Source organism: Phasianus colchicus, chromosome 4 (assembly GCF_987193195.1).
Source record: "Phasianus colchicus chromosome 4, bPhaCol1.hap1.1, whole genome shotgun sequence".
Taxonomy (NCBI): domain Eukaryota; kingdom Metazoa; phylum Chordata; class Aves; order Galliformes; family Phasianidae; genus Phasianus; species Phasianus colchicus.
Window position 1 is genome coordinate 63,704,931 of NC_143439.1, and position 18,530 is coordinate 63,723,460.

An 18,530-nucleotide genomic window follows, 5' to 3' on the forward strand; every position below is an offset into this window, starting at 1 on the left:
GCCGCAGGCCAACAATCGCGCCGCCCATTGGAGGGCGCGAGCGCGGCGAGCAAGCCGCTCCGCCATTGGCTGGAGGCGGCCGCGGGGCGGGAGGCGCGTGAGGGGAGGCGGTGGCAGAGGTCTGCGCCCCCGAGCTTTCTGTGGAGCGGGAGCGGCTGTGGGAGTGTGGCGAGGGTTGGTGTGGAGGTTGCTCACTGTAGAACGGAGCAGCGCCCGGTACAGGGGCTTATCTGCAGCGCGGCGAGAGAGAGGCAGCAATCGAGTAACTGCCGAGGAGCGGTGCGACGGAAAGATAACTCCCAGCCTTGCTTTGCGCTTTCTGGCGATTAATCTTCGCTGCTTAGAATTGAAATGCAGGCTGTAGAGATACACGAGAACTTGAATTCGATCTAAACCGCTGGAAACTGTGATTTGGTTGCAAAGTAGACAGGATAACTGTTGCAAATCCGATAGCAAGACACTGCTGGCTGTAGGAACACCTAATCCCAATTGGTGTTGTAATTACTAACAATTAGCAAACAGTGTCTACATTTTGAATGTTTGGTTTTGGGCAGGACTGTTGCTGTAAACGCCACGCTTTAAATAAAGTCACTTCTATCTGGTACTGAACCCAGCGGTGTGTTTACATACAAGACCATCTGGTTCAGAGCCTAACGAAGAAGGCTGCAGGTGCTCTGAGAGGTTCAGTGCCTCTGCATTGCCTGCCCCATGGCATGTGGATGACTATGTCAGAATTCCCCTTCAGCTCGGCCCCTTCTTCACCTCTTTAACAGATAAAGCTCTTTTGCTTGTCTAGTGAAGTACATGGGACAACTCATCCATACAAAAATGTATTTGGCAAAAAATACTACTCTCTATTAAAATGTTTTTCCTAGCCCTGGCTATGAGAACGTTAGAGCCAACAGGGAAGGTGATGCTAAAGTCAGAAGTGGTGACCATGGAAGGGCAACATCATCTGTTTTGCTAGCAGTGCTGGCTTAAAGTGCTTGTAACTACAGGGAGCTGTGCCAGCAGCAGTTTGGGCTGATTAGAGGCTGTTTTACCAAACATTAAAAGCTGCAGAAGGTGCAGTTCTGTAACCCTGTCTTTTTCTGCTGTACTACCCTGTGACCTGCCCAAGGTCACCATTCCTGCTCTCCCCTTCCAACTTCCTTGCACAGTACTGAGGCCAAAGAATGTATCATTTCACCAAACTACTCTGATAATTGGGGCATAAGGGGCAAGATCAGCTTTCTGCTGAATCAGCAGGCTCAAACAGCTCACTCTGTAGCCAGAGGCTGCTGAAGCTGATGTATGACACTATTAACTGTGCCAAATTCAGTTTTTGGCCTGAGCAGGTTCCTGAGCTGCATGAAAGTCAGCAATGGCACAGAAACAAAGGTGGGATCTCATGGGTAAAAGTGTCATAGAGAGTGCACACATGCTCAGCATACTAAAGCAGTACACAGTACTGTGGTGCTGAGAATCTGAAAAAGCACTGTATGATATTTTAGGCTTACCTGTCTTCAGTAACTCTTACCAGTTTATTTTACAGGATTACAGCTACAACCAAAGGTACAATAACATGAACCATACAGTGTTTTTCTAGTCATGGTATCTGACCCCTTCATGGTTTTTGCCCTACTTATGAGAGATATGACAGAATGACCAAGACAAGCTTGCTACCTATAGTTTTGTTTGCTATATACACATCTGCACATATATTGGATCATGCTTACTGATCCATTAAACAAAAAAAAAACAAAAAAAAACCAACAAAAAACCAGAAAAAATAAAAAACTACCAGATATTTTCAGGTAGTACAGTGTTCAGACAAGAAGCATCAGAATTTGGCACTGCTCAGTTGGTATGGATGTACCAGCTGCTGATTCTTCTGGTAAGTTATGCAGACTCAGTCATCAGCAGTGCTACACAACAGAATATCAAGGTATCTATAAAATAAAAAAGTCTATCTGAATATGATCATTTACACCAGCTGCTTTAGTTTGACATTACCAGGCCTCAGAAAATACTGCACAGTTATTTTTATGCAAGTCTTTACCTTGGCATTAGCAGTCCTGAATGCGCAAACCACTTGGCTATCTGTAAGAAGCATGATACTTGGTTGATGTCACAAATCTGGCATTAAAACGTGCATCTTCTCCTTGGGCCCCTTCCACGTATGCAGTTTTAGGATGGTTTTCTTACCCATAAAGTGTAATTGACAGTATCAAAGTATCTCTCTCCCTCTTGGTTTGCCTGAGCTTCTCTTTTCTGACTGTCTGTGTACTGGGTGTTTCTAGGCAGGATTTGCTTTTCTTGGTGGCAAACACCAATTGTCTTTGTGAAACACCCAAGGGCCTGCAAATCCTGCTGATGAACGGGATACTTCTGGGATAAGTGAGCTTGTGCCCATTATAGCACTACTATTGAAAAGCTTGTGAGGAACATTTCTTTGAAATCATTATACTTAAATGCCTTTTTAAAAAGTGATGTAATGGATTATCTTAACTTTATCTGCGTAGAACAGTATTAATAAAATATCATGACTTAAGTGCAGTATTATAAAAGTTGGTCAATGTTGGTAAGTTTATCCCAAAAGCACTATCAGAAAATTTATTTTTGTCCTGGCTGCAGTTATATTCTTCACAGGAGGGTTTTTTTTAAAAAAAAAAAAAACTTATTTATTTTTATTTGTTTATGTAAGGAAGGAGAATTTTCCTGTTCTTTAAGGCATATATAGATGAGAAGATCTAACAGAACAACTACCTGGAAAAGCACATTCTGGTTTGCTTTGATGTCTCTCCACAACCAAACAAAATTGCATCTGAAAAAGAGAACTGAAGCTAAGGTGAGGAAAGGGCAGAGCAGTGAGATTTTACATACGCTCTATTAAACTGAGAGGCTAATTTTGGCTTTAAGTTTGAAAAATATTGACTTTATGCTTAGGATGGAATCGGAAAAATGTACGCTATTCAGATTAAATATCAATCTAGCTTCATGGTTCAAGTCAGTTAATAAGAGTTTTGCTTATGTTATTGCATAAGCTTCTTAATACAACTCGTGCGATAGCAAAAGAGAAGGGTGATAGCTTTAGCCAAAAAGCAAGAAACTGACTTTCTCTTCATAATGTTACAACACTGCTTGTGGAGGTCTGGATTTGTTTTGCCAAAATCCTTCTCCAAATAAAGCAGATTCTTTTAACTGCAACATTTATGACTTCATAAGTCTAGAAGGCACACGATGCTTATGTTCAATACAAGTTGCTTCTGTGCTAATTCCAAAGTTACTAAAGCTGCTGAAAGTTACAGTTGCTTTTAAACATTATCCTTTAGTAATAGGAGAAAAAGTGCCACTGCCAGAAGTTATACCTTTGGAAGAGCTGGGACTTCAAAAACAGGCCATGGTGAATAAAACAAAGAAAGAAAGAAAAAGACGACATTAGGGCAAGTTCAAAGCACTGAGGAGGGCTGAGAAACATGGATAAAAAAAGTATTTTGTTTAAAGCTTTGTATTAATTATTACTACATACAAGAGAAAATTAAATTATGTTGGGAGAAGCTTTCTAATGTTAGAAGAACACATTTTGAAGTCTTTTAAATCATATTTAATTTTTAAAAAGGCAAATTTTCAGCAGCACCCCACAGTTAAGGTGTAGCTGCCATTTACTTGGAAAAATAAGTATGAATGGTAGCACAGCATAAATCAAAGCACAGTGTAATCACTGAATCCCTGACAGACAGCCTGCAAGGCTACACCTGGGACATCTTTCTTCTTTGTTGTCCTGTAAGAAAACCCTGATCACACAGAATACTCTCTTTATGTCTGTGATGTACTTTTCACATCAATGGCCTTCAGTACAACTGTGAGACCCCAGCTGTGCAAAAAAAGTCATTACTGAAGTGCATGTCTGTTTCCCACTACAAGAACTGGATGGATCAAGGTTAGGCCCAAAAGGAATTAATATGGTACTGTTAAAAAGCAAAGCACTAACCCAAAGAAGGGTCAGATGGGTCTCCCTTTATTTTCCCCATCTATTTCCAAGATTTAGTCTCACAAGCAGTTACTACTGTCATTTCTGTACAAAGCAACTTCGTTAGAGTTATGTAGAAGCAAAATTACATTAAAAACAATACTTATATTGCCATTCTGGTCACATACATCATGAACCTGAGAGGCTGGGTTAAATGCTTCCCAGTAAGTAGCAGTTGTAAGAAATGAGGTACAGATAACTGACAGTAACTACTATCCTGTATTTTAAGGCACAGGAATGGAAGTCCTGAGTAGATTTTAGGGTTGACTATGTTACAAGACATACCAAGCTTTCTGAACTTTGGTGCTTCAGTTTGCCCAAGTTAAAGTTAACTCAAACTCTTTCTGCTCTGCAAGGGTTTTAATAGCATTTACTTCTTTTTTTTTTTTTTTTTTTTTTTTTTTAAATATGAGAGCTCAGAGTTCTCTTAGGAGGCTGTAATCATGGTCATCAAAGACTGCTTCTCTTTCTAGAAAAAAAACATTGACTTCTTAATAAGATGGAAACTATTACAACATCAGACACTTAGGCTAGGTGAAGTATTTAATGTTCAGAACAACTCCTTAGTGCTTCATTATGTCAGGTATTTAGGTAGTTCTCAGATGTCTGTGTAAATTCTATGATTATGCAAGTTATATCTCAAAGTAGTTGTTTTGAATTTTATATTCTTGCTTATATTATTCTGTCATCATCTAGGTTAAAATACATTCAGATGACTAATTTTGCTTAACAATGTTGCTACTTACGTAAGAAACACGAGCAAAAAGATGCTTTCACCCTCAAAGAGGCAGTTCATCAGCTTTTCACCTGAAGTTAGGCTTTAAACTAGCTCCTATCCAAAGTCACTTAAGGACGATGTCCACTCAAATGACATCCGTACATGTTTCATGTTGGGTTGCTGTTGGGTAGAGCCCTGCATGGAAACGGCTGACCAGCAGATGTCACCAAATTCAAACTAATCACCATCAAGGCTTCAGAAATCACTATTCCTTCCAATTTTCTAAAGCAAGACAGAACAGAGGGCACAAATATTCTCACTGCCTATTTACATTCTTTTGAAAAGTGTTAAGTTCTGAGGGGATAGCTTACAAAAAGCAGCAGCATGTAGCACACAGTCTCACAGAAAAGCTCAATATCAGATTCCCTTTTAGCATTCCTATTGCTCCTTTATTGCAGTGTATTGTATTGTACTGATCGTCCCATTTTAAATCCCATATTTTCAGAACCATTCGTTTTTCGTTTTTTTTTCTTCCCTAGAAGAATTATTCCTCCACAAATACAAAGCTTTCACAGAAATTTGGTCAGAAAGTGCAGAATTTTATCCAAAATTAGTAGCAATTATTTTGATTTGTATGTTACCAAACTCACAAACTGCATATTTTGGCATGCCAAGTACTGCTTTTACACTTCTCCCCCAAACCACTTTAAGATAAGGAGCTTGCAGTGGGGGTGTATAAGATGTGTAAGAGGCATAGGAGACAGACTGAGCTCTGAACTGTGCCTTTCTTCCCTACAAACACCAGAAATGTAACTTTATCTAATTCTCCACCAAACAGACTAGAACAGTATGTAGGAGCAAGATGATTCAGAAGGGAGTGTGAATGCAGATTTCTTTGGAATCCATCTGGAAGAATTGCTTAGTGTGTCCCTAGCTGCCCCTTCTACTTGCCTTCAGGAGGCAGAGAAACCTGCTGGGTTATGCCAACATTGCTGAACAGAAGGGCTGTTAGGTGCTGGGAAATGCAAAGGGCCTCTCCTTCCTGCAAGCTGCTGAAGAAGTCCTTTGGAGACTTGGCTCTCTTGCACAGCGCATTCCTGTTCCTCTGAGGTACCTTTTATTATGGCTGCACTTGTATTTTGTATCTGTAGATAAAATGAATGCTTCAGTCCTCAATTCTCACTCAAGAACCTTGGAAGTAAATATAAAATGGATAATTTTCACCTCCAGCCGCGTTATCTGATGGCCAGAATGCCAAATGTCTGACATGGTTGCTTACAAAAAAAATTTGATTCAAGAGGGTTAAAACCTAACTCTTCTAAATGTGAAGTTAGAAGAGCACTACTTATCACAATTACAAGAGAAGGTATTAAAGCACGTACTCAGCAAGTTCAGTGAGACTGCACAAAATAGGTGAGTTGGCATTGGAAGTTTATCCATTTCAGAAATATATACATTTGTATAAAAAGAAAATTAACATTTACATATTTGCAAGTCTTATACAGCTAAAGACAGTATTATGGTTTATAGGTACTGGATTACACAAGTATTTTTACAGTTCAAAAATCTTGAGAGTATATTTGCAAACAAAAATTAAAAAAATTAATACCTGAATTTGGCCCCATAGCATATTGTAAGTATGACTGTCATGATGAAGTGAGTCAGTTATTCCTAGAGAGAGAAAAATTTACTCTGTAAACAGTACATATAAATACTGTAAAAAAAACTAGAGCTTGCCTAAAATACAGATACACGCATCTAAAAGTGCCAATGTTTTTAGGAGTGCTTTGTTGGCCGAGCTTTCTTTGTGGAGTGAATCACATCAGATCAGTGAACCACAGGCATACTTATTTAAAATAAAAGGAATTACAAATCTGACATATCCGATATTCAAGAGAATCTGAAATTTAAGTACAGCACATTCTTTAATTTACGCTCACAAAAAAGTTTATTACAGTGGGAACAGAAAGTAAATGACTGATATTGTGCATATCAGTCTCAAACAAAATGAAGAAATTAAGGTAAGAACTGCTGGCTCTATGTGAGATCCTATTATTACAGCTTATTAAGAAAAATCCCTTAGGGATTAAATCCTATTTTACTGTTTTCATAAAACGAAATTCTCATTCTGTAACATTTTAATGTTTCTAAAGCTGTGACCATTTAATAACAATAAGATTAAACCTGACATGTATAACCTTTGTAAGGGTAGCAGAAAATTTATGGATTCAAACTGACAGAAACCAGATAGCTTCTCCTGTTTCAAAAGTTACAGCAAATTATTCTTTTTTTATTAAGTCTCATAAACATTATTAAATATAATAATTTGACAGTACTTTTGAATTAACCAAGTTGTTGTAGCAGATCAGTAAAATAGCTTTCTCTTTACAAAAATTCAGGAATAGGGCAATTTCAGAACCACCAAGCCCTTATGTTTAGGATACCTGTCCCCATGATATTAGGGAACAAACATAAGCACCCTGCAAACACCTATAATTGATATTGCTGATGGTACACTAAAAACTAATTTTATCTTGTTTGCATTGCATTTGCTTTGATCTAATAGAGATTTTAATAATGAAAAAGTTAGTAGAGTTCTACAAAAAGTAGACTAGAACAGGATGCTTTGCACTGGAACAGAAGAGAATGCAATTGGCTGACAACCCGATCCTCACAAATCGACCACAAAATTTTATACAATAATTGTAACATCACAATAACTGTAGCTTTTTCTTGTGTTTAAAAAAACCTTCTGGTTTGCAAATAAGGAATGGGACTCCCATTAAAACCAAATCAGCATTACCTAGACCTACTTGAAGTGTTCTTAAGTAATACATATGATGCCATAACCCTATCTGTCAGACAGTATGCCAGTACTGATTACTGTGGACACTGTAATCACAAATTACATTTATGTATCAACTGGCTTAGAAAATGTCGCATTTCCCAATCGTCTTCACCTGTAGTAAACCAAATTATTTGCACAAAAGACTTCATTATTTACACATCAACTATACAAGTAATACAAGCTCAGCACCAGCCCTGACTTAAGGAGTAAAAACCTTCAAGTCAGAATATTAGTATTCCCTGCCACAAATGAATTCTGATGTATTTTCAGAAGTTTCCCTCTTCCGTTTTGGCTGTATTCACAACACTTCTTTGTTCACGTGGACATTGTTCTCCTCCACATTCCAAGGAGATCAGTAATAGCAGCAGTTTCAAAAAAAAAAAAAAAAAGGTGCAGGTGCCGCAGATGGCCTTCATAGAATAGTCTGTTCAGATCTTTCTGAGAGAAAGGCACAAAATCCACTGGTCTGCATTATAAAACTTTACCAAGAGTTCATTAAGTGGAGACATAGTTCACATGAGAACAAATGATTGAAATAAACTCAGGTTCTGTGTGCAAACAATGAGAAATCCAACAGTGGCAGAAGTCCACATTTAATTCCAAGACAGCAGAGAACCCAATTTTCCTCAGTGTCAGTGAATTGTGCCAGCTCTGTCACCTCGGTTTAGAGTAACCATAAGGACACCGAAGAATCAGGCTGCCGTGACTAGGTAGGACATGAGTGCTATAGTACTCAACCAAACTCCCCATGTTCAGAAACATGATGTCTGCATCTAGGTAGAATTTACAATCCTGTGGTAGAACAGAAACATACACAGTCACTGGCTGCAATACTTCCTACTCAATGTTTAAAAAGAAAAAAAAAAAAACCCACCCAAAAATACTGACAACAAGAAGTAAAATACATTATCACAACTAAGATCTTTCTATCAAGCTGCTGCTTTGCAAGCTTCTCACTTAGACAAGTAAGTCCAAGTTAAACTCAAGAACTTCATAGCCCTTCCCCTAGAATGTAACTGGGGCTGATATTTAGATTTGGACATTTGCAGCTACTTTATCTTTTGTACAGTACAGCAATCAAAAAGCCCAGGTCCGATTACTTGAATTCTCATCCTGGAACAAATACTGTAAAGCAGCTTGCTCTTACTTTTAGGGCTGGGGTAAGTTTGGCTTGTTAATTGTGATGCATATGCATATACTTGCACGTCATATGTACATGATATCATACATATATAAACGTACACAAAAAGCTTCATATTGAGGAGAGCAACTCACCTTTTCAAATATTCTGTAGTTTCTCACTTTTTCTGCAGATTGATCCCATACAACTAATACCTTAACAATGAAAAGTGCAACAAAATCAGTTTAATCTGATAAGCTCAAAGTTGATGCATAATTAAAGAATTATTTACAGTTAACTGACAAGCCTATTAAAAACAAAATCACTGAAGTTATAATAGCAATTGTTTCAGTACTTAACAACAAGCAAGAAAATCTAAGTACTTCTAACGTGTAAAAACACAGCATCTCTAAATCCAAAAGGTTTTTGTAGGGGTAGATTCTGCAATTGCAACTTACCTTTCCAGCCTTAGTAGATGAGTTCCTAATGCAGTATAATCCATTTTGTGGCTGTCCCTTTGGGCTAGTAGCTTTAAATATCCTAAAATAAAAACAATGAAATAATTACATGTTACTTATCTGATCTAGAAAACATTAGCATGTAGATTATTGTAATCACAGAATTATAGGAGCTGGAAGGGACCTCTGGAGATCATCTAGTCCAGTCAACCCCCTTTACTTAAGTAGGTGTCCAGGTGGGTTTTGAGTATCTCCAGAGAAGATGACTCCATAAACTCTCTGGGCAGCCTGTTCCAGTGCTCTGTCACCTTCACAGTAAATAACTTCTTTCTCATGTTCAAATGAAACTTTCTGTGTTCCAGTTTGTGGCCATTGTCCCTTGTTCTGTCGCTGGGCACCACTGAAAAGAGCCTTGCTCCATCCACTTCTGCCCCTTAGATATTGATAGTCCTTGCTAATTGTAAAATCACAGAATCACTGAGGATGGAAAAGACTTCTAAGACCATCCAAGTCCAACCACCAACCAGTCACCACCATGCCCTCTAAGCCACATGCCACATCCACCCTTTTCTTGAAAACCTCCAGGGATGGCGATTCCACTGCTTCCCTGGGCAGCCTGTGTCAATGCACTACCACTCTTTCTGAGAATAAATTTTTCCTAATATCCAAATCGAATCTCCTCAGACACAGGTATCTCAGCTTTTCCTTATAAGGGAGAAGGCTCCAGGCCCCTTACAATCTCTGAAGCATTGCATCAGACTCTCTAGAAGTTCCCTGTCTTTCTTGAACTAGGGAGCCCAGAACTGGATACAGCACTCCAGATATGGTCTCACCAGGGTGGAGTAGGAGATGAGCACCTCCCTTGACCTGCTGGCCACACTTTTTAGTACACCCCAGGATAACATTACCCTTTTTAGCCAAAAGGGCAAACTGCTGGCAATTCTTATTAAAAATTTGTCCCAGTTGTAATAATTTATATTACATCATATTGGACAGAATTTTACTGTTCTAGCAATCAGCAACATGTCACAGAAGATCTGGCTTTCTGTCCCCTTAGCATCCTGGCAGAACAATTATTTCCAGAGGGGGTAAAATCATTTTATAAGCACTCTGTTTTCTCAGCTGATACATGAGCACTTAACTATCTCTGCTGGAAAGCCATTTCCACATTAAAGTGATTTAAATATCTTCCCATGTTTTTAAACACAAATTATGTATCTCAAAATGATTTTTAAACTACTGTTCAATACATATATTTGTAGGATTTTAAGCAACATTTAAAAGCCACATCTACCTTTCAACTTCTAAGGATTCAGAGGTATTAATAAATATTGAAGTAGGCAGTTCAACCTGTAGGAAAATACGAAGAAATTAAGTGACCACGAAGGACAATGAAAACTCAAAATACTAACATGTTATCCAAACAAGCTACAGCTGTTGATATCTGAACTTGTTAGTAGTGTTTTAATCTTATGTTTCTTCCTCGTGTATACCAATGACTACAATCCAGAATTTATAAAGGCATTTCTTAAATCTACAAATCACACAGCACTGCATTTTCAGAAGATTCTTTTTCCTTTTTTCCCCCTGAAACATGTCCCAAAGCTCTCCCACAGAGAAAGCAGGAAAAATGGTCTTTTAAGAATATATCATCTGTTTGTTCTTACTTTTTCATAGTCGTCATCAGAATCATCTTTCACTTGATTTGGCTTGGAGGGCAGTGCTGGTTTTTCAAATGAGAAGCTTCTAAAACTCTGCCCATCTGGTGGTGATCTCCTGGCAGAAACAGAACAAAAACTGAAGGACATCTTCACTGAAAACAAAACAAATATACCAACCACTGAAAAGATAATAAAACTAGAACTTGAGATAAAGTTTCAGTTTAGGACTTATCAGCTCTAGAATCACAGAATAATGTAGGTTGAAAGGGACATCTGTAGATGATTTGGACCAAGCTCCTGCACAAAGCAGGTCCAAATAGCTCAGGCAGCTGTGTCTGGTTGAGTATCCCCAAGAATGGAGATTCCACAGCCTTTTTGAGTTGACCATCCACAAGGTGAAATTATAATATAACTTATATCTAACCATAATTTCTAAGGTCATGACTTCTGTCTGTTGCCTCTTGCCATGTCACTGCAGATCTTTTGTTTTGTATTCTCCCTGCTTTGCCACTGAGTAGTTGTAAACAGGAGTGACATCTCCTATTAGCTTTCCTAAAGTTTGAACTAACCCAATTCTCTCAGCCTCTACTTATGTATCACGTGCCCAAACATTTCGGTGGATGGACTCACTCCCATAAATCCATCTCTCTTTCTTGTACTGCATTTAAATTGTTGTTCATTCTTTCTATAAAATTGAAGGATCTGACAAAAGTAATTTCAACAGCCTAAACATCATAGCTAGTTGCACATCCCTCACTAAAGCTGATCTTAACATAAGTATTTCCTGTGTCCACAGTGACCTAAAACTATTTTTTTGTGGTTCACTGACTTTCTGACTTATTCATTATGATTAAAGGCTATTAAGTCTTTCAGACACCCACCAAAACAAACTACAAAAAAAAAAAGTGATTTGTTGTTTTTTTTTCCCCAAGTGATCTTTTTCTTCTTTTTTTTCAGATTTATTTCTGAATTATTTCAAAAGTAAAATTCATTACAAAATCTCCAAATAACAAATACTCAGGCAAAAAAGAATGAGAGGAATGGTGCGGAAAAGACTAGCAGACATTAACGTGAATCTGACAAATGATGTCTGTGAACTGATTAACAAAAACTCCATGGAAAATTTGATACTGGGATGTATTTTCACACTTACTGTAACTGGGGACATGAAGGCTTCTCTGGTCTAGGTTTAAGTACAGGATGCTGGTGGCCTGGCACAGGTGGCTTCGGAAGCACTGGTGGCACAAACAGTCCTGGTTTACCATGTTCTCTTGGCACTTTGGTTTCTACTGGTTTTTCTGTTATCTGGGACAACTTGGGTTTATTGCTTGGCAGCGGAGGAGGAGTTCGTGGCGAAAGGTTTAAGGTTTTTAGCTTCTCGCATCCTTCTGAAGTATTGAGAACGTGAGATAGAGGCAGTGATTCCAGAGGCAGTGAGGAAGGTTCTTTGATACAAAAAGGCTTTTTGAAAAGAGGTAAAGGGGGCACAGGAGGCAGCTGCTCACTTGGTCTCCGGCTGGAGGACTGAATCTTTAGGTTAGGTTCAGCTCGGCACGGTAACTGGGGCTCTCTCACACTGAAGAAATCCTCTGTCTTGATCTCAGGTAAGCTCCTTTTTGGAGGTGGTGGTGGTGCTGCTGAACCAGCAGTTTTTCCACTAAAAGAATGTGACCTTGACTCTGAGTAGGCAGCTTTTCTGACATGAGGGACCGGTGGAGGTGGGTAGGCTGGGGGCAGGACCATGATATCTGCACAAAGAAAATACCCAACAAATATAGCACACTGCAGAGAAAGAAAACATGTCAAGAAACTAGACTTTTATTTTTTATGGTTTAAAGATATATTTAATAGCATCTGGTCTGATAGTTCCTGAAATGCTGGGTAAACATTCAACTTTCAGCACAACTCTGCACACTACACGTACTGACCTCCTGCAATTTTTAGTCAGGCACGGGTTATGTCAACTTAGCAAAGGATTTTTCCTTTGCAGGAAATAAAGGAAAAAAGACTATTTAAAAAGTATTACCCCCTCCTCCAGACTGGAGTACTACACAGAGGTCCTTCAGGGTAGCAAACTTGCCAGATACTGTTTGTTACTGCTGTTACTAGGTTCTTTTCACCCTAAATACTCCTCAAGAATTGATACCTATCTTTCGTCAGTTATTTTGCCACCTGCAGTGCTTTAGGTATGACTAAGCAAAAACAGCAATCTGGCATCTTACACAAATGTGATCTTCATTGCCAGCATTTTCTGAAGGGAATAAAGGCAATCACATACCATCTTTCACTATGTCAGACGTATCTGGTTGCAAGTAAGACTCATCATCTTCCTCCTGGTCATAATCTGCAAGTAAAAATCCACGTGTCAGACTCAGACAACCACCTCTCTGCTATTTATAGCATATGATTTCTTTAATTTTGACATCAATCAAGAAAGCCATTGCTTACAACAGTGAATGAAGAACATAACACACTTGTTTTTCTCTGTCTTTGAAATTAAAATGTACCTCTGGTGTGACACTTTGTAGTGGCATCGCCTTCCTCAGAAAAATTCAGATCAGTTACAGAGGCACAACTACAAACTGATATACTTGCTCAACAAGTTGGAAAAACAGAAACTCAGCAACTCAAAAGCAACCCTACCATAGCAACTTTTATGACTTTGCAGTATGGGTGCCTAATAAAGCCTCATCATCTGCAAAACAATGATATCTTTTGCCTTGCTCTGGTAACAAGATACACCACAACAAATGACTTAAATGTTGTCTCTAAGTCAAAATAATCAAGACATGAAAAGCACGCTGCCTCCAGGCAGTAATTTCTCATCATGTCTGTGATGTGAGCCTTAAGAACAATACACGGTATTTCCTTAGAGAAAGATGTTCAGTGGGGGCTGGGGAAAAGGCTAAGGTTAAGCTGATAAAAATCAGTTAACTGTTATAATAATTATCCTTACTTAGGCTTCTAGGCCTCACCAAACATAATTCATATTGTATACAACCCTTCCCTCCCATAAACACTGATGTTCTAAACCGCAACCCTATACAAAATGCTGATGAGTGTTTTCCTCTGCTTTGCAACAATCCAACCGGATTTCCTACACAGTCAAACTCCCATTTTTTTTTTTGTCCTAGTCAGGAAAAACGGTCAGGAATTTCCTTTCAGGAAATCAGAGTACTTGCTCCAATCAACTCTACCCTGAGAAATCTGAAAGGGCAGAAAATGCCTACTAAAGGAATTCTGCAGGATCACAAAGCAGGTCTCCTCATTTGGACTGTACTGAGTTTCTTGACTAAGAAGTTAGTTGCTGAAATATGCTGTGAATCTCAATCTGACAAACTTTCTGTAAAATCCCCATTTCTATCTAAAAAATAAACATACACAGAAAGTTACAGCAAGTTATCAAACTGAATTAAAAAAAGAATGCTAAGAATGACACACTTCAAGCCTTACTTTAAAAAATTACTCAGTTTGAAAGTCATTGAAGGATGTTATCCGATGTGTCCCAGCTAGGCCATTCAAATGTCTAATGCGAAATCTTCCTGAACTGGGAGAAGTTCTGGTTTGCACTAAGCAGACTACAGCACAGATGCAACAACATCCCAGAGTGAATTACTGCTAACTTTTGGGACAGATGAATTGTTTTTACAGCCCAGATAAGAGGCAGCTATCTCCACAGTGTTTCACCACGTTGTCAGAACACGCTTTCAGGATGTACCTCCCCCAACACCCTTCTCTCCCCAGGGCATGGATCTGTGCATCCCTTTGCCCCCTTGTCACAGAAACCAGACTGAACCATAACAGTGCACTGCCAGACTATGACCTATGGACACACTCAAATATTTTATCTTCCTGCTAGATCTACAGCTTCCCAACATGCGGTCTTAATGAAAGTGTAAGTTAAAAATTTAAGGTTGTATTACTAGGGGTGATATTAAGATTGTATTAGGTGTCAGACACCTCCTGGCCAAGGCTGAATTCCTTTAGTTACCACTTATTTTTTAGTAATGGTTTTACAACACAGACTGTTTCTGATTTCAAATTACAACAATTCTATGCACCTCATGAAAACAATAATTTTTAGGTCTCAGTTGCAAACTAGATCAGCTACTGGAATAGTTCCTGCAGAATCCAGAAGGAAAACAAGATTAAAAAAAAAACATTTATCAATGTCTAAAAATTGTCACCTTCATTATCTGCTGAATGATGAGAATACTTGATATCAATGGGACGTTCAACTGAACCATAGAAACTGTCTGCATCAGAACCAGAGTCACTGCAAAAGAAAAGGCAGAGTCTCTTTTGCATCACTATGTTAGAGGTCTTTATTTTTCCAAGACATCTGCTAGCAAGACTGCAGCACTGGAAAGTAATACTGGAAAAGCAGAAGCAATCTATTCCTCTATCAATAGCTAAATCGGTTGCTGCCATTGATATTTTTATTGGTTTTATACAAAACCAACATTTTAATTTCTCTTAGTAAAATGATTTATTTGTCCTGCTACTCTTTAATCTATCTATCAGGTAGGCCCTTTATTCTTGGAGCCTACTGCAGCTGTTAATACTTAGCAGTAAATAACTTGTAGGTGCAAAGAGCCAAGAACAACACTACTGAGAGCTAAAAAGAAGAGAGGGAAAAGGCAAACAAAGATTAAAGTTTCATACCTGAATTCCGTTACTGTTTCTTTCTTATCATGGTAGTGATCGATTTCCCTCCTCAGGGACAGCATCCAATTCTAAATAAATAAATCCACAGCATTCAATACATTCAGCTTTAAATCATTATACAAAGATGCACAGTATCTTTCTCCTGCAAGCCCAGAGTGACTGTGCAAGTGAAATATCATTTATCTACACCTTTATATAAGTATTGAAAGGATTTAGTAGTCAAAATATTTTGACTATTGAAAATCCTACAAGAATGTATCAAAATATTCAACTTTTGATTTGTGAATTTCCAGCTGTTACTCCGAAAGCCACGTATCTGCTCACAGTCTGCGTATGGGTAGGAGATTTCACTGAAGATTTCATACTTAATCAGAAGTTTACCATACAAATATTAATTCCACGGCTAAAAACCAGGAATATGAAGACAACTGTAACATCGACTATGCCACTTTTAGCCATTCCTACACTACAACAAATTATAATTTGCACAAATAGTTAAAACTTCAGGCGTTATTTTCAGGAGTCCAAAGAACCAGATGGACAGACTTTGGTTACAGCTGTGTGCCCAGTTCACATAGATTTTAGGGAAGCCCCAAATCCACTTTCTTCATCTGCACTATGATTTCCCTTGAAGCAGAACATACCTTTCTTTCATCTTCAGAAGAAGCAGAAAAAAACCACGTCCTGTGCTTCTTGCTAATGTGAACTAACTTGAAAGGAAACACATTGCTTGATGTCGTCTCTTCAGCTGCCCGCATAACCCTGGGAAACAGAAGAACCAATATACAGAAATCCCTTCATCTGTAAAGTTAATTCTGCCGTGCAAGTCACAGCTCAGAAAGCATTTTTACCAGCCTGCTCCACATTGCTGAAAATAATCCCCAAGATCAGCAACAACACCTCACCAAAACACTAATGTGTGCAACTGTAGTTCTTCATTGAAGCAATAGCACAGATAATGCAAGAGTGCTGACAGGAGAAAAGGCATCACCAGACGTAGATGATGTTTTGACCTCTTCAATAAAAAGCTTTAATAAACTTTTTAATATACTTTTTTTTTGGAAAAAGTTTCATTCAACCTGTTCCACAAACCAAATTAGAAAAGTTTCCTGCCTTTCATTTTTTTCCACATGGGATTCTAAAGTGAGAAAACACTGCTCTGTCCTCACAGAGGCACAAAAGAATCCTCTTCAGAAATGCACACCATAAGGTTTTGAAAGAATAAGGAGACTAAAATCATAAGACTGTGTGCAATCCAGAAGTAACATCAGTAGGATCTACTCAGCACAAGCTATAGAGAAATATGAATGAAAGTTTTTGAGGCTCTCTTTCTTCTTGTTCCTACACTTTTAACCTTGCTAATTTCCTCACAGAATATGGTATTTCTGTACATCCTATTTATGGAAGATAGCTTGTAAACCTACAAATAAGGTTTTTTTGACTTTTGGTTAGTACCAAATCAAAATGAACATGACTTTGGGAAAAACAAAAATAAAAATTATAATTAAAAGCTGTAAATCAACACCTCACAGTTGGCACTAAGAGCAATGCAAAGCGCAAAGAAACAGATGGTATCTTTTTAGAATCCAAATCTAATTTTTAAATTGTAAGTGATGGTGTTGTTTTGTTTTGTTTTTAATCTGGCCTGAAACTAAGCCACAAAAGGAACTGTAAGTTGCTTCATTCACTAATTTAAGACCAGTAGAGATGTTACTATGGAAAATAACCATCATATGTCTGGGAGGGATGGCAATGTTTCCCACATTCTGAGCCACCAGAACATTCAGCACTGTCTCACGTGCTGTCCACGCTATTGAATGAAATCTGAAAAATAGAAGTCCAAGGAACCCTTAGAGTAACTTGCTTTCATGCACTCTTATGAAACTGCCCAATCTAACAAATGAAAATTTCTTTCACTTCAAGCTTTTTTTCAACAATGCTTACGTCTGTGCATAACACTATGAGCTGGTCCCAATTCTACAATCAAGGTGGCTGCAGATACAGACATGTGTAAAAAGCAATGAGAGTTTCTAGCAATTACAAAATCCACAGCATTTTTCATAATATCATGATTACAGAAGCTGGTATCATGGTCACATTACAGCAGTGTTCCCAGCAAATACGCTGTTGTGGTGGTAAGTTAAAAAGCCTCCCCACTACAATGAGAGAGATTTCCTTATCCTAAAGGTCTAAGAGCATTAAGCAGTGCAGAGACAACAAGCACATTTATGAACACAATAAAACTGCAGAAGTTAGGGCCAACAATGGTTTGTTTCTCTACATTCTGTATCTTACTTGTCTTTTCTTAGCATCATATGCAACAGCAATTTCCTGAGGTTAATACTGAGTGCAATTGGTAGGCCCTCTACATGTGCACTCAGTGAGATTCTGGTTATCTTGAAAGCCATTTATTTTTGTCTTCAACTTAAAAAGCAAATGTTAAAATTTAGAAAGTATAGTGGAAAGAGTCAGACATTTTGCACATGTATTCTCTCATTTTATTACTCCTGTAGTTGATTCCATTTTGACACCAATTAGTGTTACCGAATCAGGAATTTTAAATATTCTGCTTCAATTCCAACGTCTGGAGGAATCCATAACTATGTGTGCAAAGTCCACATTAAATAAGGAACAAGGACCAACACACTGCAGTGATAAGTCCTGTGCAATTTTAAAAGCTTTACTAGAGGATTACAAAAGATGAAGGGTATACACTTGCACAGTACTGGAAACATACATACAATTTGAAAGGAATTTTCTCTTGCAATGTGAGACCAGTGCCTGACCAAAACAACAAACATAGCTGAATTAATTACTCAAAACGAAAGGCGGTTCCTACCCCAATTAAGTACAAGGGCCTAAGGTGTTAAGTTTTGGCACTCACCTGTTGTAACCATTCAAAGAAAATGCACCCTGTGGAGATGCAGATGTGCTGGTCTTAAAGTAATAAATGCATCCCTCATGGATAATCACAAATCTCAGTGGCCCTGATAAAGAAAAAAGCAAGTAAGATATAAACCCAAAGGCAGTGCAGTCCTCAATAGC

At 38.3% G+C, this 18,530-nt stretch overlaps 1 protein-coding gene across 10 annotated transcripts in view; it reads right to left on the minus strand.

The window, feature by feature from the left end:
• Positions 1-3,383: 3,383 nt before the first annotated feature.
• The window catches only part of SH3BP2 (SH3 domain binding protein 2), a 54,075-nt gene continuing 38,928 nt past the window's right edge, over positions 3,384-18,530 (minus strand). For 6 of the 10 annotated variants that reach the window (XM_090139725.1, XM_090139726.1, XM_090139728.1 and 3 more), the window contains 11 exons: positions 18,370-18,472; positions 16,130-16,247; positions 15,483-15,553; positions 15,005-15,093; positions 13,096-13,161; positions 11,971-12,565; positions 10,824-10,932; positions 10,451-10,506; positions 9,157-9,238; positions 8,854-8,913; positions 5,898-8,370 (listed from right to left, as the gene is read on the minus strand). In XM_090139725.1, the coding sequence (XP_089995851.1) occupies positions 8,233-8,370; positions 8,854-8,913; positions 9,157-9,238; positions 10,451-10,506; positions 10,824-10,932; positions 11,971-12,565; positions 13,096-13,161; positions 15,005-15,093; positions 15,483-15,553; positions 16,130-16,247; positions 18,370-18,472 (1,487 nt within the window). In that variant the 3' untranslated portion in view covers positions 5,898-8,232. Of the gene's footprint in view, positions 5,876-5,897; positions 8,371-8,853; positions 8,914-9,156; positions 9,239-10,450; positions 10,507-10,823; positions 10,933-11,970; positions 12,566-13,095; positions 13,162-15,004; positions 15,094-15,482; positions 15,554-16,129; positions 16,248-18,369; positions 18,473-18,530 lie in introns of those variants that run through there. The other 4 variants (XR_016466224.1, XM_031588304.2, XM_090139724.1 and 1 more) reach the window with 4 other exon arrangements.